At 43.4% G+C, this 24617-nt stretch overlaps 1 protein-coding gene across 1 annotated transcript; it reads left to right on the top strand.

Annotated features, from left to right (window-relative positions):
- The first annotated feature begins 1027 nt into the window (after positions 1–1027).
- On the top strand, positions 1028–20105 carry LOC146209003 (procathepsin L-like). Its single transcript, XM_084596749.1, has 8 exons — positions 1028–1178; positions 2128–2243; positions 4180–4322; positions 5389–5586; positions 10441–10632; positions 14390–14555; positions 17662–17767; positions 19913–20105. Exons 2-8 carry the CDS (start codon positions 2141–2143, stop codon positions 20010–20012), a joined length of 1008 nt encoding a protein of 335 aa, XP_084452875.1. The 5' UTR covers positions 1028–1178; positions 2128–2140; the 3' UTR covers positions 20013–20105.
- Positions 20106–24617: the final 4512 nt, after the last annotated feature.

Here is a 24617-nt window from a genome sequence, read left to right as displayed (position 1 = left end):
CCGTTCTTCGAGTGGTTAGTAGGCTTGCGATTGGTTCCTTGTGATGAAGCTCGTCTATAGGACAAGTATTCATGAATGTCGCACATATTTATGCGTGGGCACAGGCCGACGCTTACCGTGCAGTTGCGCATATCGACTGCACACGGGTTGGTACCAAATTTTTGTTTCGTACAGGTCTCTGTCCGCATCGCGCCCACTTCGCTGATAAATCGAACTGTCACTCATGATACCGATTGAGTTTTCATAACAACGGTGCTGGCATGAGGCAGAGTGACAGAGCAAACGGACGCGCACGAACAGCTAACCTAACCACCGCCCCGTACTAGTACTAGTCAAAACAGGACGCAAAGATGGCGTCGGCTGCATACTGACGTCAGCTGTGACGTCATGTGAATACCCCCTATAGTAGAGCCTGTCAACTCGGCCATGTCGTATCTTGTGTCGTCACAGAATGCGACGTACGTCAGTGCACGGCCATGACCTGCCGATTAGCATCTGACAGAGTCACGGACGTTATTTTTCGCCCAAAAACACTGACAACGCTGAATTTTGCAGACGACGGGGAGTAAGTCAACAAAGACTGTTAAATTATTGTTGCGAAAGCAACACTACTACTGCCAAAGCGAGACGTCGGGTAGCCGCAGCTGGTGCAAAAACGGTGTGCTGATGCAATGCAAAGGCATCAAAGGCTATGAAAAGCCTTGCCTTTGACGGCCCGATGTAGGCTGCTCAGTGCGATATGTGCGCTGCCGTACGTCGCTGTCTTAGCAGATACGGAGGCCCGCTCATAAGCGCGTGGTGGGCATTTAAGAGAAAGGAGAGAAGGCCGTCGGCCTTCCGCAAGCCAGCGTTTTCGTCCGAGCCGGAGGAAACGGTCGAAAACAAGCAACAACGAAGCCAAATAAAGAAGAAAGAGAAAGGGTGACAAGAAACGACTGATCGTTGGTGGGTGGAGAGGGCACAGAGAGATCATTCTCCATCCTCCCTGACTCACTCCGCGTTTCACGTGACGCGAGGGGTGGGAGAGGATGGTATCACGTGATCTGGAAGCGCCACTGAAAAGAGTTGCTGGAGTTGCCCTAGCAGCGATAAGAACGGCCCAGTCGCGGTGCCGCGGTCCCGTGGTCGTCGTCAGTTCGTTAGTTCCGTCGTTTTATTTGTTGCCTGGCTTCAACAGAGTGAGTACATGGCTGCGCTGTTTTTTCCCTCTTTGGTCTTCGCTGCAGATATTGAGAACGCATGCGCAAAACGTGTAATGTACTAGCCATGTTTTCTTATTGGTACCGTCGTTCCCGTGTTGTTAGCAGCCCTTTATGCTGAATTTGCTTTGGATATATAGTGCGCGGAGTGACAATAAGTTATAGGTTTCCTCAGCGCAGCGCTGACCATATCCCTAACTGAAATAAAAACCATTGCGTCGACCTTGCTGTAATTCCGTTTCTGCCCTTGACAACAAACGCGCGGCATCATGCTTCGAAGTGAATGTCGAAATTCTCTAAAGATAAGTGCCCACGCTAATAGCCACATTGCGATAAAAAAAAAAAAAAAAAAAATTCACTTACGTTTTCTGCCTTCATAGCTTGGCGCTGTGTGGCTGTGTAGCCGCGCGCGTTACGTCATCGTCTACACAGCTGTTTGTCGCACGACATTTCTCTTTCTTTTAAGCTCTTGGCGGCACGGCGGTTTTTCTGAAGTGGTCACGCTTCAGGAGAAAAAGTAGAAGAGAAGCGCAAATATGTTATTTAATGTTTCTTGGCTTTTCCACAGCGTGTCATGGCCTCAAATAGTGCTAGATGATCGCTACGTTGCATCCCGCGATTGCAACCTTTGTTGGCGCCGTGACAGCCGCGCCAATTCATAAACACCTTTGCGATATGCCTCTTCCACGTGTTAGTGTTATTGGTTCTCAAGAGCTTCATAGGGCGCTCCCTTTTTATCTGAACTGACAGCACCACATTTTTCCATGCTTGCTGTTAATCATCTTTAGTAAAACAGGCCTCTGGAAGCCTTAATCCGACTGTTTTTAGTAACACATGTGCCCTTGAACGGTAACAGAACTTTTTGTTTCTCAGTATTTCCGTTTTCCTCTCTTTCTCCTTGTTTCACAAATCCATGCTTTATTTTCAGGTATCTGGAAAAAATGAGGGGGTTCGTCGTTTTGTGCTGTTTGTTCGTGACTGCAGCGGCTATTACTCATCAAGAACTTGTTGGTGCAGAATGGTCAGCATTCAAGGCACTACACGGTAACTAAATCTGATGTTTGATTCCCCGTTATATACATTATAGTCACGCTGTGGCATACGCTTTTCTGATTCCCGTTGCAGTACAAAACATTGTTTTTGCCAGTGGTGTTTGGAAAAGTTGTTAGTGCACTGCAGACAGTGAAACAGGCTAATTAGAAATAATAGTTCAAAAATGAGCACCCTGCTCTTCAAGTGAGATGAGGGTGTCTTAGCGACAAAAATTTACATGTGCACTGTGTGGGAAATCTTTAGAAACAGTGGAACACGTTTCACCAGAATTGGGCAGTATCTATCAAGATGTCGGTACAAGCACAGTCATTGGGGTTTAGGCATAGCAAATGCAATACGAATGAACTTGCGGTTGACAAACATATTGGTAATATATGCTCTACTGCACGTGAGGCCCTATGGGGCATTCGAAGAGAATTGGCAACAGCCTCAACACAGGTGAAGCTTACAGCATACAAATGCCTGGTTAGACCGATTTTGGAGTATTTGTCATGCTTATGGGACCCCTACACCAAAACAAATATAAACAAGTTGGAAAAGGTGCAGAGAATGGCCGTTCATTTTATTTGCAACTGCTACATACGAATAGACAGCTTAACAGAGATGATTAATCTCCTGCAACTTCAGACCCTCTAATCTAGACAAATGGAATACAGATTCAAATTCTTATACTTCCTTTGCAGTAGTAAGACGCTGAATAACAAGGCTTACTGCCTGACCCCTTTATCATGGGCTAACACATGCTTTAACCACGGGAAACTTTTACTAGAATATCAGGCTTCTATCGATTCCTTTAAATATTTCTATTTCCCCAAGACTGCGTCTGATTGGAATAGGCTGCCTCAGAATGTTGTAAAGGTGAAGTGGAATTCATCACCTCTTTGAAAAGTATGAGTGTTTAACTTTTGTTCTTTGCCTTTGTTTTATATTTCTGGTTTGCACACGTTTGTTTCCTCACTCCTGCTTGGACTCCAGAAGGAGTCTGCAGTATTGTTAAATAAATAAAATAAATAAAAAAGAGACAGATTGGAAGCTTAAAGGCCGGGAAATGATGTTAAGAAAAACTTTGTTGAACATTGAAGTAAATAGAGTTTGTATATGACAAAATGTGTTGAATTTATAGGTAGCGCTGCTAAGTTTGACAGATCGGTTAGAGAAATATAAAGGAAAAAAAAAAACAAAAAAATAAAACAAGCACCATGGCATCTGATACCACCTCGCTACAAAGGGGATGCTTCAAACATCGGTCATGTCATACATGGTACTTTCTTGTGGAAAAAAAAAAAAAACTTCCTGGTCAGCTAACAAGGGTGTACATAAATAAAATTTGTGTTTTAAATTTTCACAAGCATCCTTAGTTTTGTTTGCAATGCTTTGTGCTGGTAGTATATGGGTAATCTTGGCTTTAGTGGAAATGGAGTGTTTTATCACAAAGCAGTTGTCCGAAGCTTTGGCCATGCGAATACTTGGACTTACCGTAACATAAGACATGAATCCGCAATGGAGCAAGTTGTATATTATCTTATATTCTGGCCTCGTGGCACTTGGTGTAACGTTTCGTTGATAGCTCTGTCCAGGCATGCTGTGCAGAGTCTTAATGTTGAAAAGGACTCTCTTCGAAGCTTTTGCGTGATGGGGCAGTTTTCTGTGGCATCATTCTTTGCCTGTTTTTAATAAGTGAGGCATTTTTGAATGCATCGAGTGGAAAAAAAATAGTGCGGCTAGTCATAAAACGTTTCCAAACCTTGCTTCCTTTGCTAGGTGCTATATTTCCCCCTCTTTTTATTTCCAGCCAGAATCCTGAATATATCTAACTAGGATCATACATAATTCCTTCAGGTCTTTTGGCTCAAAATCTTGAATAAGGAGTTGCTTGTTTCTGTTGGCTGTGTCATGTGATGTCGTTTTGATTCTTAACTGTGTGCAGGAAAGGAATACCATTCAGAAACTGAAGAATACTACAGGTTGAAGATCTACATGGAAAATAGGCTGAAGATTGCACGACACAACGAGAAGTATGCCAACAACAAAGCCTCGTACAAGCTTGCGATGAACGAATTTGGAGACTTGGTAGGTTTTCACATGGGGTGAAGTTGTACCTAGTGGAACGAGCATGAGTGTCCAGTGTGGTTACTGTTTGTGCTTGGCATGGACACTTGTGTCCAATAATATGACAAAGACCAGACCTAACAAGGTGTGATTGTTGCCATGCTTACTGTGTTTTATGTTTACTGTATGTATATATTTCTCGAAGACAAAAAAAAAAAATTGCCAGCATAACATAACATGTTTGAATTCTCCTTAAAAAGGAGTTGTTTTGTATTTAAGTATCGCAAATAAGTGTTGTTGATAATCTGAGTCTGCAGAGGGTAACAGTGGTAGTGGTTAAAATGTTATAGTATGGTAGCCTTCATATGTTTGCCGGTTTGTATTTGTGGTTAAAGGGCAAAATGTAAACAATTTAGTAGCGCTCTTTTTTATACAGCCACGCCTACAGCTATTGTAAACAAGTATTATTTCTTAATCTATAAAACAAGGTTGGCCATAATGTAGATTACTAATCCCTGGAGCACAAATAAAAATGGGAATGAAGAGGGTATACTGTAGTCGTATACTGGCGACCGATGCGTGCTGATACATGTGGCTTGTGTTTGGAAACATCCTGCTGGTTAAGTACGGTACCAGTTTAATTCAATGTGACGGAGGAGAGTGCTATCAACAAATAGGCTCAAACCTAGGACTGCTGGTCTGTGGTGGGATCTCGCAAATTAATTTTTTTTTCAAGTGCTTACTAAATGTTTCCTTCACAGCTTGTTTCGTGTTCATTAGTCATGGCCATATGCACTAAAAATGAATGCTTTAACTATTCATTTTACGTAGAACAGGTTTACAATATACCATCGCATTTATCCTAATGGCCTACCAAATTTAAAACAAAGGGTGTGTGTAGCATCATGTCTTTTGACTTGCATCCGTGTACCGAAGCATCTAAAGAGACTTGAAACACAAGACGGAGCGAGTCAACTCTCTCCACTATAGTGTGCCTCATAGCCTTTGGTTCTGCTTTGGCGCGCAAAAATGCGTGAATCATCGACAGTTTGCACGCCTTGGGTTTGTCCTCTCTTTGTCTCCTTAGCTGCACCACGAATTTGTGAGCACACGCAACGGCTTTAAGCGCAACTACCGCTCGACGCCCCGGGAGGGCAGCTTCTATATTGAGCCCGAGGGCATCGAGGACAAGCACCTTCCCAAGACAGTTGACTGGCGCAAAAAGGGTGCCGTGACCCCTGTCAAAAACCAGGGGCAGTGCGGATCCTGCTGGGCCTTCAGCACCGTAAGTTGGCATCGGTGTTTCTTTGTTTGTTTTCTCGTAGACCCATATGGTTATTTGCATAACATCATTGTATACTGTTGCTTATTATATTTTTATATTGTTGTTTTTAACACCTATGCCGTTTTCCTAAATTTCCTAAATTGCACATGTACCTTGTTCTTTTTTATTTGCTTTGTTTTTCAGATTTGTACGCTTTTGTTAACCTTCTGTTTTATATATATATCCTGTATGCGCCCCTCCCCTCTGTAACATACAACTGTACCCTGAGGGTATTATAGACCCATAAAATTATCGTAACTGTAAAAATTAGAAAGACGCTCAAGCTTCGCCTAAAGAGCAGACGCGAAGCGCCTTTAACACATCGTTTTCATTGCGTGACTCTTGAAAATTTTTGTTTTGCTTAACCATTTCAGTATTAAAATTGTTATTGATTATCAGTGTGCATCCCAAACACACCTTAGTAAGTCATATGCACCACAACACGTTCATAGGGGTTCCTGTAACACGCTTCATACCAATGACCCTTCGTACACGGCCTAGAGGACTTGGGTTCGAACTTGAATGTCAACAAAATTATTTAATTGAATTACTTCTAGTTTTTGAAATATATCAATTAAAGGAAACTCCTTGCCAATTTTGGCTTTATTTGGACGCTTCCCCAATTTGTTATGCAGCTTTATTTTGAATGTGGAGTGTTTGCAATTCCCACAAGATCATGTGGTTGTGATGTCATAACCCTGTTGATCGATTGGGATTTTTCTGCATGAACTTTTCTGACATTCGGTACCAACGACAACCACTACTACTATGCCGACGGACTTTGCACCAAACGAGCCGTATATACTTCGCGTAAAGAGGACACGAAGAAAATTAGTACAGCAACACTGCAGTCATTATCCAGTATGGGCATTGAGACTTCTGTATTGCTGCACAATCGCTTTCTATTGCGATTGAAAGTGATGTTATTTGAACCACAGATTGCAGTTAATATTTTGCAATGGCGCAAAAATTTACTGTTGCCTCTGAAGGAATCGGTGAAGCGAATGTTGAAAAATGTAGCAGAATGTAAATTTGATAGTAATTATTTTATTCACTTTTATGTCATCATCACCATCAACCAGACTATATCCACTGCAGGGCGAAGGCCTCTCCCATACTCCTCCAATTAACCCGGTCCTGTACTAGCTGCATCTATTTGAGCCCTGCGAACTTCTTGACCTCATGCACCCACCTGACTTTTTGCCGCCCCCTGCTACGTTTTCCTTCCCTTGGAATCCAATTTGTTACCCTAAGCGACCATCGGTTGTCCTCTACGCACTACATGCGCTGCACATGCCCATTTCTTCTTCTTAATTTCCACTAGAATGTCGGTAACTTGAGTTATTTCCCTGACCCACTCTATGCACTTCCTATCTCTTATTGCCCCTACCATTAATCGTTCGATGACCCTCTGCGTTGTCTTCAATTTAAGTAGAACCCTTTTTGTTAGCCTCCACGTTTCAGCCCCATAGGTGAGTACAGGCAAGATGAAACTGTTGTATACTTTCCTCTTGAGCGTTACCGGTAAGCTGCTAGTCATAATCTGCGAGCGCTTGCCAAATGTGCTCCATCCCAATCTTATCCACCTTGTTATTTCCCTTTTATGGTTCGGATTTGCGGTTACTACGTGTGCTAAGTAGACATATTCGCCTACTACTTCCGGTGCATCGCTTACCTAACGTAAACTGCTGTTCCTTCCCGAGGCTGTTGAACATTACCTTAGTCTTCTGCATATTGATTTTCAAGCCTACCTGCTATTCCTGTCTAGGTCATCAATCATTCTTTGTAGTCCTTCGCCTGAGTTACTTAGCAAGGTAATGTCATCAGCGAATCAGAGATTACTGAGGTATTCTCTATCTACTCTTATCCCTAACTGCTCCCATTCCAAGTCTCTGAATACTTCCTCTAAGTAAGCTGTGAATAGTCCTGAGGAGATCATGTCTCTTTGCCTAACACCTTTCTTTATGGGAATTTTGTTACTTTCTTTATGCAGAACTATAGTTGCTGTGCGGCCGCTATAGATATCATCCAGTAATTTCACATACAGCTCGTCTACACCTTGATATTGCAACACCTTCATGACCGCCTTGGTTTCTACTGAGTCAAATGCTTTTTCGTAATCAATGAATGCTATGTATAAGGGCTGGTTATATTCCGAGCATTTTTCTATCACCTGGCTGATGGTATGGATATGAGTGATAGCAAAGTATCCTTTCCGAAAACCTTCTTGATCTTTTGCTTGATTGCAGTCTAAGGTTGGCCTGATTCCATTAGCAATTACTTTAGTGAATACTTTATACGTAGCAGAGAGTAAGCTGATTGGTCTGTAATTTTCCAGATCCTTAGCGTCCCCTTTCTGGTTACGGTACCGTCGATTACACACCAGGCATTGCATATATAGGGTGACCAGTTTTTCTAGCATGGTATCTCCCCCATCGTTCAATAAATCTGTAGTTACCTGATCCTCCCCAGCTGCTTTCCCCCCTTTCATAGTTTCTGAAACTTTCTTAACCTCGCTCGTTCTTTGTCACTGCAGAACATTTGTCTGCTTTTCAGTATTGCCTATCTCATTATGGTCCTGACTACTTTAGCTACTTATAGATCAGTATAGAACTCCTCGGCTACTTTGACTATCCTGTCCATATTTGTGATGACATTGCCCACCTTGTCCCCCTAGCGCATACATCTGATTTTTGCCTATGGCCAATTTCTCTTCACCACTTTAAGGCTGCCCCGTTCTTTAGAGCATGCTCAATTTTCCCCATGTTATACTTCCTTATGTTGGCCACTTTATGCTTATTGATTAGCTTTGATATGTCTGCCAGTTCTATCCTGTCTGTTGGGTTGGAAGCTTTCAGACTTTGGCGTTTTTTAATCAAATCTTTCGTCTCCTTAGATATTTTGCTGGTATCCTCTCCAATTATCCTACCGCCTATTTCTGCTGCGCACTCAGTAAAGATATCTCTGAAGTTAGTTTTTCTGCTGCGCACTCAGTAAAGATATCTCTGAAATTATTGTTCACTGCTTCTATGCTAAGGTCATCATCCTTGGTTAGAGCTGAATATCTATTCTGTAGCGAGATTCTGAATCCTTTTGCCCCTCAGTGCTAATTCGTTGATGGACTTCTTTCTTACTAATCTGTTCCGTTCCTTCTTCAGATTTAGACTAATTTGAAACCTTACCATCCTATGGTCACTGCGTCACGCTTTCGATTACCTCTACATCTTACATAATGGCGGGGGTTGAACACAGTATCAAGTCAATTTCATTTTTTGTCTCTTCGTTAGGACTTTTACATCTCCATTTCTGGTTCTTCCGTTTGCTGAAGAAGGTATTCATGATTCTTAAGTTATTGCACTCTTCAAATTCAACTAGTAAGTCCCCTCTGCTGTTCGTAAACCAATGCAATAGTCATCTACTGCCTGGTCTCCTGCCTGCTTTTTCCCTACCTTGGCATTGAAGTCGCCCATTAGTACAGTATACTGCATCTTTTACTGTCCCCATTGCCAGTTCTACATCTTCTTTGAAGCTTTCTACTGCCTGGTCATCATGACTACATGTAGGCGCGTAGGCCTGTACAACCTTCAGTTTATACAGCTTATTAAGCTTAATTATGATGCCTGCCACCCTCTCATTAATGCTATAGAGTTCATCTTTATTACCAGCTACTGTATATACTTATTGACAAGGAAACCTATCTTAGCTCTCATCTCTATGGTAAACCTCGATAACACAATGTATGTCCGCCCTTTAGTATATTATATGCCTCATTTGGCCTCCTAACCTCATTAAGCCCTATCACATCCCATTTCATCCTCTCTAATTCCTCTAACAGTACTGCTAAACTATGCTCACTAGCTAGGGTTCCAGCGTTACTTTTGTGTAGTTGCACTAAAAAAACTTTTTAGAAAGCAGGTCATCCTGCAGCAGTGTTGTCGTGCATCAGCCTCGTACAGGTATCTTGATTAGGGAAAGTCATGTTCTTGCTTGTAGTCTGGATTATCCATGCTAATATATACATACATATATCTGCTTATAAATCTTTTAACACAGTCTTCAAGAAGGCCTCCTAAGGAACCTTTCAGTATCATAAAAGCACATTTGCATGCTTCAACTGGCTTCTCTGCATAGCATTGTGTGGCACACTGCAGGCCAATTTTTTTGTCAGGATTGTACTGGAGAGCATGGTTGTTTGTCAGCGACCTGTTGAGAAATTCATATTGCTGTAATAGTGGCTGTTTTTCTTCCCTTTTCTTTGTGACACTTTTTCATGTTGTGATTGTGATTGAGCACTGATAGCATCGAAGAAAGTTGGCTGTCTACTTTTGCTGTTGCCATCTGTGACAGATGAAAAGATGTCATTTAGCAGTTGAGTTTCAATTAGGGCAGCAACTGCATTGTTGGGCTTGTAAGTGGCACGTGCGTGAGGGATGGCACTATGACTGATAGGAGACGTGACTCAAAGGTGCTAATGTTTTTCGATGGCAAGGAAATTGTGCTACGTTTTTGACCAACACAGTAGTAGGTCTTTTCTTCTATTTCATGCCCTGTGCCTTTCTCTGCAGCACAGCCTGGAATAGCATCTAGAGCGAGGGGATGTAACGTAAGGGTTGCTCAGTGTTGCCAAAGGGCCCTTCCATTTCTCCTTTTAATTTCCTCTTTGTAATGTTTTAGGTTTGGAGCTTATTTACAGCTGTATGTTTACGACCATATGTCTTGTGGGAACCGACGGTGTCATATCGATGCAGACCGATGCCCTTGTTACTTCGTGCACTGAATTCCATTCTTTTTCTTCCATCATTCATCCACAATCAGACGGGATCTCTGGAGGGCCAGCACTTCCGCAAGACAGGCCGGATGGTGTCACTCAGTGAGCAGAACCTGGTTGACTGCTCTGGAAAGTTTGGCAACAACGGCTGCGAGGGAGGTCTAATGGACAACGCCTTCAAGTACATCAAGGCCAACGGTGGCATTGACACAGAGTTGAGCTACCCATACAATGGCACGGTGAGAGCACGAAGGAGTTTTGTGGGGTAGAATTCCATCGGTGACGACTGCATTGTGGTGGAGCTCTAAAGGTGCTTGTGCACTGGGAATTGTCGGCACATTTAAATAGACACTTAGTTGAAAAATATATCTCTGGCTTTTTATGGCTACAGCAGTGGGAGCTGCATTTTTCACCGGGAAAAATCGGTAAATATCTTCCCACCAGTCTATTGAAGTTTGTAGTATCTACACTGATAGCACAGGTTGTTGTCGTTGTTGTGAGCTGCGGCCAAAAATCAGTGTCGACATGCACATTTTATTTGCAGTACCAGTTGGTGATGGGTACACCTGCATTTCGTTTCATGGTCTTTTCTTGTTTATAAAAACTCTCTATTCAGTTAAAGTAGCCCCGTGGTCTTTTTGGATGTACTAGTCTACCAATACAGGCCTACTTCTGTTTTTCCTTGAAATAGCCCTCTGACAGTGTCTGGATAATATAAGGCAACAACGCCAGTGCTTTTACCAGGCATCAGAGGTAGTCTGTGCAAAATACTAGAGCCATGCGTGCACCGGAAAGCAAATCGAAGCCCTGTATGACTTCCCTTCGGCAAGCCAAACCGCCTTGGCCTCTGCGCTGGCGTTCTAGCGTCTGTTTTCACCACGGTTTGACTGACAGTCAATCATCCACCTCTTAAAGAGAAGACGAAGGAAACTTATATACACACTTATTTGCATATTAACATGGCATCCTGTACCTTTGTGCACAGCAAATTCAGCGGTCTGCAAGCTTACTTGACCACCCTAGCGCTTTCATGTTGTCTCCTGGTCGCTTTGCTAGCAGTGAGTCATGTCTTGCTGTTAGCGAATGGAATGAATGGCACCGTATAAATCAAATGTCCTTTGGTTAAATCCCTCACATTGAGTTGTGCCTTCCCTCCCTGTAAATGACAAGCGGATAGTCTAGCAAAGCAGCAATGTGGGCTAGTTGGCTGAACATTTTAAGAAATTTAAGAAAAAAAAAAAAAGGATAGTCTACCTTATGGAAATATGTGACCTCTGGGTGGCATTTTAGTAGAAAATAATGTTTTGTTTTAGTTCCAGGAAATCAGCAGTAACAAGCATAAAAGTGTATACGTGAGGTCTTTCAAGCCCCATGTTATATACAGTCGTGCCCCGTTAATATGACCCCCGTTAATATGGATGACCCGAATTATGGGCAGTTTTTCTGGGGACGAAACTTTTTCAGTGTATTTATGCCTCGTTAAAATGGAAACTTGCTGTCTGGACAATGGACAGGGGAAGAATGCACACGGCCCACTTGGGCCCATGTATTTTTGTCTCGGTAATATGGACAGTGCTTGAAAAAAAGCAGAGGAGTCCGAACGCAAGTTAAAGAAGGGCACGTCGCCCGCGAACCTACGCGATAGCCGATACGGCCAGATGCCTGAACGAGTCCTGTGGGGTTGGAAAGAACCAAAGCGGGCGTGTCGTAGTTTTAGAGGGGGGAGCGCAAGAGCGAAGAGGAACTTACACAGCAAACCGAGGGTCGCGTAAGAAAGACCCCGAAAGGGGGGAACCAGGAGATTTCTGGGTGCAGTGGCAGTGCGCCAGAGTCGGGAAAACAGCCACATGTGGTTGCAATAAATTCTGCTGAATGTGAACAGAGAGGCCGGTAAAGGCGTAAGAAAGAAATGACAGGAAGAAAGACAAATGCCTACAGTGGTGGCGGGAACTGAAGTTCTCTTTCCCAAAGCACAGTATGTGTTCCATGAAGCCGTTAACGCTTTTCGGTGAGAGTTAAGACACACTCGCAAAGTAGGGCGACAAAAGAAAGGCGATGTACGAGCACGCAACCGAGACCGGGCGTCCCGTCCTGGACGCGCTTCCCTCTCATGCTCCTGGTGTTCGTCCCTCTTGCGCTGCCGAACTGCCACATTTTGCACCTCAGGCCCGCATGTCGGCTTCACTTTGAGTCAACAATGCAGCCTTGACAAGGTCTGAGCTCTTCATAGTCGGCTAGCCGTCGTTCTAAACTGTACTCCAGCTTGCAGTGTTTGTTTTATAGGAACACATAGAAACGGCGCCAAGAAGATGGGATGTTCGATAGCCTTCCCGACTTGACTCCCTCGCTTCCTTACGGAAACAGTACAAGGCAAAAGAGAGAGAATCAGAAGAACGGAAAGGCAGAAAGGTTAACTAGGCAAGAAAGTGCAAAGCATTAGGAGCCTGTAACCCTCAACTTGAGTGGATTTTGGCACGGCGGGAGTTAAACGCAAAAGAACAGAGCTGAACGTAGGCGCAAAGCAAGCAGTCTTTGAATACAAGCGGCAAAAGCCATCTCAGTCAATCCAAGCAGGGACTAGTATCGACAGCTCGGCTGTTTCTTCGCCTCAGAAGAATCTCAAGCAGCTACTTAGCGGCTAATTTGCTCAGTGACGACGCCATTTTGGAAGTGGCGGTGAGTAGAGAATCGGACGCTGATTCATCGACCAGTGAGGAGTTCGTGCTCGAAAGTTCGACCAACACAAACCCCATCATCACGCATGTCAAGGTACACAAGTCGCTTTAGACTGCACTACAATTTTTCGAAGACAATAATGATAAGGATAATACACTCAAAATTGCCGGTGTTCTGTCAAATTTTGAGTCCAGTGCACACCGTTATCTACAAAAGCAGCCATTAATTACAATTATTTTTTCTCAATTAAATCCTTTTCGTTTTTATTCATGACTCGTTATTATGGATGACTCGCTTTATGGACAGCTTTGGTCGGAAACCAAAGTGTCCATATTAACGAGGCACGACTGTATATTGTTCCAGAAACTCTTGTCACGCTGTCCTGGTGCCAAAGTGCTCAATTTCTTTTGTGAACTGACTTCATGAAAAGCGTTACATTTATGCGCGGTAAATTATTTGAAGCGAAAGCTGCATTAATGAAAGATACCTATATTGTTCACTTTTACCGTAACAGTTACTTTTGCGTTCCATGACTTGCTCTGTGATCAAATTATAACATTGTAAGATAAATATAAGACGATTATGCATGACCCTTGTTCATGTAACCTTCAGTATTTAAAGCGTGAGTTATGGTGAAGCATCTGTGTTATTCGCCATTTATTGTGCAACAAAGCAGACAAAAATTTTTTGTGCAGACAAAAAGTAAACAAAGAAACTCTATGCCCCAGTCACTGAGACTGCCACTGACCAGTATTGACAAGGGTTCTAATGAACTTAAGGGATGAGTCTAAAGCAAGTAACCATTTTTTATTTCTGTTGCTGATGGTTGAAATGTTCCTTTTCTGCCGTTTCGAAAAGATAACTGCCATTTATTAATAATATTAGATACGTTATAAGTGCCAACGCTTCATTTGACTATGAGCTGTTATTGCCATTATCTTTCTCGCTCATTGGCAAGGCATGGAGATCACTATTTGTGTAAGACCTTTGTCATAAATCGAGCAAAACCACCTTTACACATGATTTCTCTGCTTTGGATAAAGCACATAATGTGTAAAACAGGTCAGGGCATTGTTTCTCGCTTCCCCACTGCGTAGAGGCGTGTTGCTGTACAGGCCCATTTGTGGGCCTCTCTTTCCAAATGGACGCGTGCGACAGGGTCCATTTCATAGCAAGGACGATTGCAAACTTTCCAATGCCAGGGACGAACAATGCATAGTGGATCTTCATGTGCAAGGTCTGCGCATGTGTTATAACTACTTTAGCTCGTATGTTACAGTGTCTTAGCTGTGTGTGATCTTTCTCTTGAAAACTGGGCAGGATGGTATTTGCCACTTCGAGAAGAGTGACGTGGGTGCCACGGACACTGGCTTCGTCGACATCCCCGAAGGTAACGAGCAGTTGCTGAAGAAGGCTGTGGCCACTGTCGGACCTGTCTCGGTCGCCATCGATGCCAGCCATGAGTCCTTCCAGTTCTACTCGCAGGGTGAGATGTTGCCCCATTTCATTGTCCACATGCGGCTTTATCAGTTTGTTTCTGACGACTCTTTTTAGATATTCTTTCTGAATAGAAAAGCTTCAGTGTATTCCTAATGGCAGTTTGGTTTGGTTCAGGTGGTTTAACGTTCCAAAGCGACTCGGGCTGTGAGTGATTCTATAGTGCAGTGCTTTTACTAATAGTTTTTTGAGCCAGCAGTTACCTGAGGAACGGTCTCAAAAAATTGCATCTCGAGAAATTAGTGGGTGACAGAAGTGAAGCTCATCGTCTGATTTATCTGATGTTCCATTTATAGGAGCTCAATAAGTACATTTAGTAGTGCCATGTTTTTGCGAGGGAGTTTCCAAGAGATTCTTCAACTGTTCAATATAAGCAGCAATTTGATATATTCAGGATCGGCTGTGGTCAGCACTGCTGGAAGTGAAGGTGAGCTCGTGCAGTCTGACAGCACTGGTGCACTAGACTGCATCGTCTGCTCCATCTGTGATCGCTCTTTTAACTCTTGTTGGGCTTTCTTCAAGTGCAGGCTTTAGTGGAATGTGGAAGAGAAAGATGCGGCAGCATTCTGACGAAATCAGGCTTGTTTTGCGGCACCAGCACCAGTTCACTCATGTACCAGCTGTTAAGTTTGCCTTTGTGGTAATTTGTGATATCACGCTACCCTAAGGCTACGCTTGTCTTTGGGGTGCTTCCCGTCTTAAAAAAAAGGATGCATCTCTTGTCCTCGATGCCACGGATGATCTCGGATGATCTCGGAAGGCTTGGATACCTATTGCCCTAGCAGGCACCTCTGCTTCCTGCTTGAGGAAGCCACCCAAAACAGATGCTTCTTTTACCCAAATCAGTGAATCCTATATGGAGTGCCTTCTTCATGCTTCAAAAGCCTTTTCTAGTTGGATTTTTGTTCCCAGCATTACACCGTGACGGGCAAATGCAGTTTTTTCCCTTCCCCCCCCTTTTTTTTCCACTTGTTTCAGCAGCATCTACTTGCAGAAGCTGATCTGCTTTCATTGTTTTCTTCGCTGGCGTCATGATTCTCTGTTGCCATGTCTGCATACTTTCCGTAGTTGTCGAAGAAACATTTGATATAAGCAGACGAAGAGGCGGTGCTGTGGTGCTCAGAGCACGCTGGCATTGTTCCGGCTTGTTCAGAAGCTCAGAAACAGAGGAGTCAAAAGCAAAGCATGAAGCAGGATGTTATACAAAGCAGGAAGCACAATTTGGCAGATGTCAATGGGGCATACACAAAACATGTGGAGTAGAGCAAAACAGCTGGTGATGCCAGTGGTTACTTTTATGGCCGGCCCTTGAGCATTCCTGCTGTGGTCAAACTGCTGTTCATTCTAGGGTCACACTGCTACTTAAACATTGTCCTTTGCAGCACTACAGTAATTCATTGCTTCCGAGTAATTGATTGCAGAAAGCTCGCCTTTCACCTCTAGCATCGGCAGTTGATATGTCGTGTTAATTTCTGTGGGGCAAGTGACTGTTCGGCTTCAAAGCTTGCACTGATATATATCAGTTTCAAATTTCTGAAGTCTGGCAAGACCCTTTTCTTCCTTTTTGTCTTTCAGCAACGTGCGTGCACTATTGTGATGTGTGTCAGCAACGAGAACAGTACTGAGTATATTGCCTTAGGGGTGGTTGGTACGTGCTTATGGGGAAATACAGTTTCGTGTGCTTCATAGTTGGCGGCCATGTGTTGAAAAACATGGTAAGGTTACTACTTTGGGTGTGTACAGTGGAGGCCACTTACAAAATAACCGGTTATAGCATGGGACCTGATGTAATGCGGTTTTTGCCGGCCACTGGCCTGCTCCTGTAGGACTCAACGTAAAGTCATGCCGCATATTATGTGGTCACGCGAAGTGAAATAATGACTCTTGAGCGCTTTTTAAATCCGCTCGGTGACAGCACGGAACAGCAGGTGCACTTCTCTGCATGGCACAGCACATCGCATTGAGTGTTTAGGGTTGGCCAAAAGTACACGCTCGTGCACTACTCGCTTTCTTCTTGTCTCCATGCGTTGCTCCCTCCTTGCGTGTCATTGTTTTGTTTTCTTTGCTTCCCATGCATCTGGTTCACATTTTCTCACCATGACCTTGCAAAGCTTTTTTTTTTTTCTTACACTACACTTTTCATAAGAGTGAGCGGGTTGTGTCTCTGTTCAAGTTTGGTCATCCTACAGCAGTGCCTTATTTCTTGTATGAACTGTGAAGCGTGTTCCGGCTAGCTTCTTGTGCACGTGTGCCAAGTGATTTGCGCGAGATCATAATTTCGCAATGACTGAAGCAGTCCTGCCAAAGAAAAACTGAGGTACAGTGTCGTGGGCTGCCACAGCAGTGCACGAGGCACTAAATGAGGATTCCTCTGTCAGCCTCGCAGCAAGGCTTGTTTTCCAATCAAAGAACCTCGTTCCCAGATGCCTCACATTCTTTGTGGGAAGGAGAAGAGTTAAGTGGTGTTTCAGCTAACTGCTTACAGGCGGTGACTGCAGTGGTTTTCATGGTTGCGTTGCACACAGTACACTAAAACTAATCTAAACGTGCAACAGACTTAGTAAGTTGATTTTTGTTTACACATTAATAAAGCCTCCTTGAAAGGGAAGCTACTCATCTGGCGTGTATTTTAGACCTGAAAAAAATTTTATGGTTTCACAGGAAAGGAAAAGCACAGTATCTGTTGCACTTATTTCTGTGAACACCTGAACCGCACAGTTAGGGAGGGAGGAAGGTGGGGGAGAAAGCAGAGAGCGAGAAAGAGGAGCCTCAATGGATGGCTGCACAGTAATATTAACCACCTGGGGATCTTTAATGTGCGCTGACATCGCACAGCACACGGACGCCTCTTCGTTTCGCCTTTATCGAAATGCTGCCACCGGCGGTCGGGAATGAACCCGGGTACTCTAGCACAGTGGTCGGGCATCTTAACCAGTGCTCCACCACGGCGGGACACCTGAAGAAAACAATGTCTTGGTTTTAGTGCAGATTTTTGCAGCCCCCAGGATATAGGTTAAAGCGGCATACATTGTAAACTTTCAATGTACAGTGTGTGATGCAACGATGTCATTGTGTCCTCTCATTGCCCTCCACAGGCGTCTATGATGAGCCCGAGTGCAGCAGTGAGAGCCTGGATCACGGCGTCCTTGTGGTAGGCTATGGCACCAAGGATGGCCAGGACTACTGGCTGGTCAAAAACAGGTAAACACTCGCTCTTAGAGCTAGCAGACTTACGAAATGTGTCATATGCGCGTACTCGAGCAATATCTGATTAGCCAAGTCGCTACACTTAAATCTTTCTGTTTAGACTTTTTCACAACGGCATAGAATGCATGCACTCGTGTGTGTGCCTCATCTATGATTACTTTCTTCTCTCATAATTTTCATCTTTCTCTGAAAGTCTAAACTCGCAGTCACAACTGTAGAGGTTGAAAGGGAGAGCAACGGAAAGTCATAGCTGGGCCAGGTTGAAGAGAAGCTGTTCCTGTTATTGTTTGTGCGGCTTTCAGGCGTCCTTTGCAAGAAGTTGTTGAATGTTTTTACTGCGTGAAGAGGACAACAGCAGGAGACGTTGCAATGCGAAAACGACACCATGAGTGCAAACTTCCAATTTTTTGTTCAAAAGCGAAAGCACATGCTACTCGAGTGACAAATCAAAGCATACACGCACTTTATACATTCACACAAGAAGTGGTAGAAAGTAGCAAACAATGATTCTCATTTTTATTTTCTTGGGTTTACAATAAAAAAAAAAAAAAGAAGGTAACATGATCGCAGAAGACCAGGCTGAACAACTAAGCAATCAAAAAGCTTGTTTCTCATAGCTTCAAGGCAAAAATTTAAGACAAAATGAATAAAAAAAACAAAATAACAGTCAACCTGAGTAATGGTGATAAAAAACACCGCTATGTGACAGTGTAGAGTAGTAGATGTGATGATGAAAAACAATAAAAACTGAAAAGAGGGCAGTGGTGAAGATAAAGCTGTGGAAACACATAGGTAAAGTAATAACAAGTTTAATGTATCCAGGAGCAAGCGTAAAAAGGAAAATTGAAATGAATTGCATTTTTTGGCCCGGAAAACGAAATAGAAAGAAACTGATAAAACCAACAAGGAACAAATATAAAGTTCATGAATAATACTTGGTATAAAAGACCACTTTTTCTGGCCTGAGAAGACTAAGCATAGGACATCACAAGCACCACAAAATTGTATGGCCTTTACAAAAAAGTAATTTCATTCAGTGGAATTGAAAGAGGTGGACTGCGAACGCATTTTTCCCTAATTTTTCAAAATGAAATCAGCTTAGTCGTTATTGCCCTATTGTTCTTTTGACTTTAAATTTATGTCTTGAGGCTCCCAGTGGCACACTGGTTAATAACCCTGTTGTTTAATCTGGTCTCCTGCAATCATGCAACTTTGCTTTATTTTCTGTGAAGCCAAGAAAAGAAATATGAGTTCTGTCATTCCTTGCGTGGTGCCTGCACGCTTCGGTTAATTATTTACATAATGTGCTTTCGCTCTTGAATAAACAGAAATCTGTGCCCCCTGGTGTCGTGTTCGTGCTTCCATGTCTCCTGTGGTCATACTCCTCTCACAGTAAACACCTTCATCGACATGAACCAACTAGCCCACAAGCACATTCTAGTACTTTATGAAAAGTGTGTGCTGGGTCTTGCCTGTGTCAGTGTAGGCTGAGACAGAAAAGGAATGAAATGAAAGTGGTAGGCGAATATGTCTACTTAGGACAGGTAGTAATTGCAGATCCAGACCATAAGAGGGAAATAACCGGAGGAATAAGATTCGGGTGGAGCACATTTAGCAAGTACTTGCAGAGTATGATTAGTGGCTTACCGGTATCGCTCGAGAGGAAAGTATACAACAGTTGCATCTTACCTGTACTCACCTATGGGGCTGAAATATGGAGGCTAATGAAAAGGGCTCTGCTTAAGTTGAGGACAACGCAGAGGGCTATGGGACGAAAAATGGTAGGGGTAACGTTAAGAGACGAGAAGTGCCCAGAGCAGGTCAGCGAAGTAACTCGAGTTACTGACATTCTAGTGGAAATCAAGAAGAAGAAATGGGCGTGGACAGGACGTGTGCGAAGAGAGAATAACCGATGGTTGCTTAGTGTAACAAACTGGATTCCAAGGGAAGGAATGTGTAGCAGGGGGCGGCAGGAAGTTAGGTGGGCGGATGTGGTTAAGAAGTTCGCAGAGGTCAAGTGGATGCAGCTAGCACAGGACCGGGTTAATTGGAGGAATATGGGAGAGGCCTTCGCCCTGCAATGGGTATAGTCCGTCTGATGATGATGAAGAATGTTATTTCTTGTGTAAACTTTTTCAGCTGGGGCACCACATGGGGAGACGATGGCTACATCTACATGACCAGGAACAAGGAAAACCAGTGCGGTATTGCCAGCTCTGCCAGCTATCCACTTGTCTAGTGACCACTGTGCCTTCTTGCATGCATTTTTTTTTTTTTTTTTGACATTGCATTTTTCACTCAGTATATCAGTAAATTCTCCTTTTGTACAGTCTTCTTGTCTTGTGTCTCTAATCATTTGCGCTATGGAACAAAGTCTATATTGGTGTGTCAGTGTTGCTGATCGAGACCCAATTCCAGTATGCAACAAACTCAAGATTGTGCTGTTGGTCTGAGCACTTTGTAATTAATGATGCAGCATGCACCTTGGAGTGGGTCCCACCCAAGATTGGTGCGGTGTGGGAATGTGGTACACCTCAGTTGGGCGACTTCATTGTTTCATGTATCATAATGTGTCTGTAATAAGGGAGTAATTACTCATTTCCATCCACCCAAGCGCAGCCATATGGCTACAAAGGAAAGCTATACGGCTTTCTCGGAAATCTCTTAGTTACACCTGCACCATTCCCACATCGACTTATTGATCCATTCGCTCTCGCCCTACCATCTGTTCTGCTGACCGTCCTGGTTAGTTTAGTTAATAGAGTGACTGCCTCAGAAAGGCTGTGGTCCCGGTTCGACCTCCGGACCAGGGCAAATGTTCCTTTAATTACGAAGTTTCTGAGAAAGCTGTATAGCTTTCCTTTGTAGCCGTATGGCTGCACTTATGGAGACAATAATGAGTAATTACTCGCTTATTACAAATCTACTCCACCTTCGGGGGTTCCCTAAAATATTCAACCATAATATATCGCTATACATTTGTATCCTAAAGGTGTGTACATTGAGCAGTTAAAATATTTCAGCCAGATTCAATGACAAAAGTATGTTATTCAGTATATGGGCATGATATATGGAGCTAGCTAGAGCAACAACTGGTTATGAAGTGATTGAATATATTCTTAGTATAAATATTGTCAAAATTAATTAATACTATTAATTACTATCATATAATGTGAGCACATCAGTCATGATTGAGCAAAAGAAGCAGGATTAGATGAGAAGCGGTGAATAGATAGATACCCCACACATTTTATGAAAGAGAGGGCAGTCCTAGCGATATGTGAATTATGTATACACATCATGTAAATGTGAAATACTGCGTAAGTGATATACCTGCTTTGTAGAAGCGATTGTGAAATGTAGTGAAAACTGCTTTAGGGTGCAAAGATTTGTTCTGTGAGTTGGAAGGCAGCGTCCCCATTGAAAGGTAGATAAAGAGGTGAAGGGAAGGCAGGCATCTTGACCAGAAAAGTGTTGAGGATTGGCTACCGTGCACCTGGGAAAAAGAATGAGGGAACTGATGAGGGACTTCTTGAATAGTGATGGCCGATGATCCTGTTTGTGGAAGATAGTGGCTGTGAGGAGACGGTCAAAACATATCCTGTGTAAGTGTCCTGCTTCTGTGCTGCACTGTACTCCAGGAGTTCCTGATACTTACCCTTTAACAAAGGATAAGATCGTCGGACCATGCATACAGCAGACTGCCCTCGAGGCCGGCAGGACACTCTCAAAGTGACAAACTTGAGTGACAAATTGTGGCTTTCCGTCTCCCTTTTAGTTTCTGCTCCTGCATATTGTCTTTGAGATACTTTGCATATTTGGAGGGCATGCCCACTTCAAATGCAATACGTTGGTTAATACAGGCTACATAAATGAAACTACGTTGCCACATTTGCTGAGAAGAGCGGTGTTAGTAATCAAACTATGTGCATTTAACTTCAGTTTAGGCTTCTTGTATTGATAGGAAACAAGTCACTAATCATTGATGAGCCCTGTTTGTGTTGGGCCCTTTTTTTTGTCTTCTTTTGAATCCATTTCATCTGTGTTATTTAGTGGCCTTCTGCCAATGTGGTGCTGCAGCGTTTGTGGTATGACCAGTTAAGTTTGCTAAGGTAGGTTTGTTTGCCATGGCGTTTGAAGGAAGAATGTAATACCCAGAACTGACAAAAAAAGGTGAGGGTAGGATGTAGCGCATACTCTGTCCTCATCTTGTCCAGTATTTAGGCTGCGTTTTTTGAACATCAGTAAACCTTGGTGTGGGTCACTGGTCATTACGGGGTTCAGCAATGCCAGGCCAATAAATGTGGTTATACTCCTGGCCACCTGTAGTGGCTGATTGGGACATGCACCTTTCAATAGTGAGGCTGCATTTTGAATTAGTCTTTTCTATTTATAACGGTTAAGAAATTGAGGATATCGTGTTGCTGATATTTTCGTGACAGCAGCTATGGAAAATATAAGTGAATTAAAAGCATATTCATAATCATTCAGCAGATATACCAGCTGAGGTAGCCAAGCTTTAAAAAAGGAGGAATGTCCTAGCTTAGCCTAACTACTAGTTAGAGTTGCTTGGTCTAGTTTGCAGTGCTTTTTCATTCCCCTAAGTTGATTTATATACAGTCGTGCCCCGTTAATATGGACAACCCGAATTATGGACAGTTTTTCTGAGGACGAAACCTTTTCAATGTATTTATGCCTCGTTAATATGGAAACTCGCTGTCAGGACAATGGACAGGGGAAGAATGCACGCGCCCCACTTGGGCCCATGTATTTTTGTCTCGTTAATATGGACAGTGCCTGAAAAAAAAAGCAGAGGAGTCCGAACGCAAGGTAAAGAAGGGCGCGCCGCCCGCGAACCTACGCGACAGCCGATACGGCGGGATGCCTGAACGAGTCCTGTGGGGTTGCAAAGAACCAAAGCGGGCGTGTCGCCGTTCTAAGGGAGGGGGAGCGCAAGAGCGGAGAATAACGTACACAGCAAACCGAGGGTCAGCGTAAGAAAGACCCTGAAAGGGGGGAACCAGGAGATTTCTGGGCGCAGCGGAAGTGCCGCCGCAGTCGGGATAACAGCAACATGTGGTTGCAATACATTCTGCTGAACGTGAACAGAAAGGCTGGTAAAAGCGTAAGAAAGAAATGACAGGAAGAAAGACAAGTGCCTACAGTGGCGGTGGGAACTGAAGTTTTCTTTCCCAAAGTTCCATGAAGCCGTTAACGCTTTTCGGTGAGAGTTAAGACACACTCACAAAGTAGAGCGGCAAAAGAAAGGAGACATACGAACAAACAACCCGGAACCGGGCGTCCCGTCCTGGACACGCTTCCCTCTCGTGCTCCTGGTTTTCGTCCCTGTTGCGCTGCCGAACTGCCACATTTTGGACACTAGGCGGTTCGAATGTCGGCTTCGCTTTGAGTAAACGATGCGGCTTTGACAAGGTCTGAGCTCTTCGTAGTCGGTCAGCCGTCGTTCTAAACTGTACTTGGGTTTGCACTGTTTGTTTTATAGGAACACATAGAAACGGCGCCAAGAAGATGGGATGTTCGATAGCCATCTGCATAGCAGCTTGCCAACTTGACTCCCTTGCTTCCTTACGGAAACAGTACAGAATCAGAAGAACGAAAGGCAGAAAGGTTAACTAGCCAAAAAAGCGTCAGGAGCCTGTAACCCTCAACTTGAATCTGGCTTTTGGCATGGCGGGAGTTAAACGCAAAACAACAGAGCTGAACGTAGGCGCGAAGAAATCTGTGAATACAAGCCGCAAAAGCCATCTCAGTCAATCCAAGCCGTGAGGGACTAGTATAGACAGCTCAGCTGTTTCCTCAGGAGAATCTCAAGCAGCTACTTAGCGGCTACTTTGCTCAGTGACGAGGCCATTTTGGAAGTGGCGGTGAGTAGAGAATCGGACGCTGATTCATCAGCCATGCTCGAAAGTTCGACCAACACAAAGCTCACCATCACGGGTGTCATGGTACGCGAGTCACTTCAGACTGCACTACAATTTTTCGAAGACAACAATGACAAGGATAATGCACTCAAAACTGACTGTGAAATTTTGAGTCTAGTGCACACCGTTATGTACAAAAGCAGTCATTAATTACAATTCTTTTTTCTCAATAAAATTCTTTGTTTTTATTCATGACTCGTTATTATGGATGACTCGCTGTATAGACAGTTTTGGTCGGAAACCAAAGTGTTCATATTAACGATGCACGACAGTAGATAGTACTGACTAATTAGCTAACTTTGTAATAACTGCTATGAAGAATTAAGCATAAATTCTTGGACGCTGTACGCTGTCTAATAAAACTGCTTGAAATGTTTGCCCCGAGGTACCAGTTCGGTAAATTACTTTTTTTTTACCATCTTAAAAAAAGATAACCTGCAACCTGCATAACAAGAGCCCCCACGTCCCAGGATTTGTCTCGGAAGAACAGAATCTGCTTTCTCTGGAGTGCTGCCTTTTTCTGAATCGAAATTTTATTGTCGAAGGTAATATTTAATCTAGGTAGGGGCCTTATATAGTGTCTAAGGTCATGATCTGTTATGAGCTTCGAGAGCAGAGGACACATTTCCTACTGCATCGATCAATGGCCAAGCATAGAGAAATTAAAAAAAGTTGCAGCTCTCTGTCAGTGTTATGGTAAAATGAATTAGTACAAATATTTTCATTGAACTCACTGAAATGGAATGCTTAGAGGCATAAATGCTTTTGTGCTTCAACATAAAGAGCCACTAGAATAGTTTTTCTGTTTGCTCAAGTAATTCCAAAGCCAATTTTTTAGTGCTCTGGTTTGAGACCTCCCGAGCGCATATCTTTAGCCATAGCTCAAATATAAGCAAATAATG

Source organism: Amblyomma maculatum, chromosome 1, assembly GCF_055883805.1.
Source record: "Amblyomma maculatum isolate TAMU_Amacu chromosome 1, ASM5588380v1, whole genome shotgun sequence".
Taxonomy (NCBI): domain Eukaryota; kingdom Metazoa; phylum Arthropoda; class Arachnida; order Ixodida; family Ixodidae; genus Amblyomma; species Amblyomma maculatum.
This window is presented reverse-complemented; position numbering and strand designations above follow the sequence as displayed.

What these genes read in the sequence shown, in the direction of transcription:
- LOC146209003 (XM_084596749.1), top strand. Translation starts at nt 2,141, where the DNA reads ATGAGGGGGTTCGTCGTTTTGTGCTGTTTGTTCGTGACTGCAGCGGCT. An exon ending in AGCATTCAAGGCACTACACG is followed by an intron (nt 2,244 to 4,179) that starts GTAACTAAATCT and finishes AACTGTGTGCAG; the next exon opens with GAAAGGAATACCATTCAGAA. An exon ending in CCTGCTGGGCCTTCAGCACC is followed by an intron (nt 5,587 to 10,440) that starts GTAAGTTGGCAT and finishes ATCCACAATCAG; the next exon opens with ACGGGATCTCTGGAGGGCCA.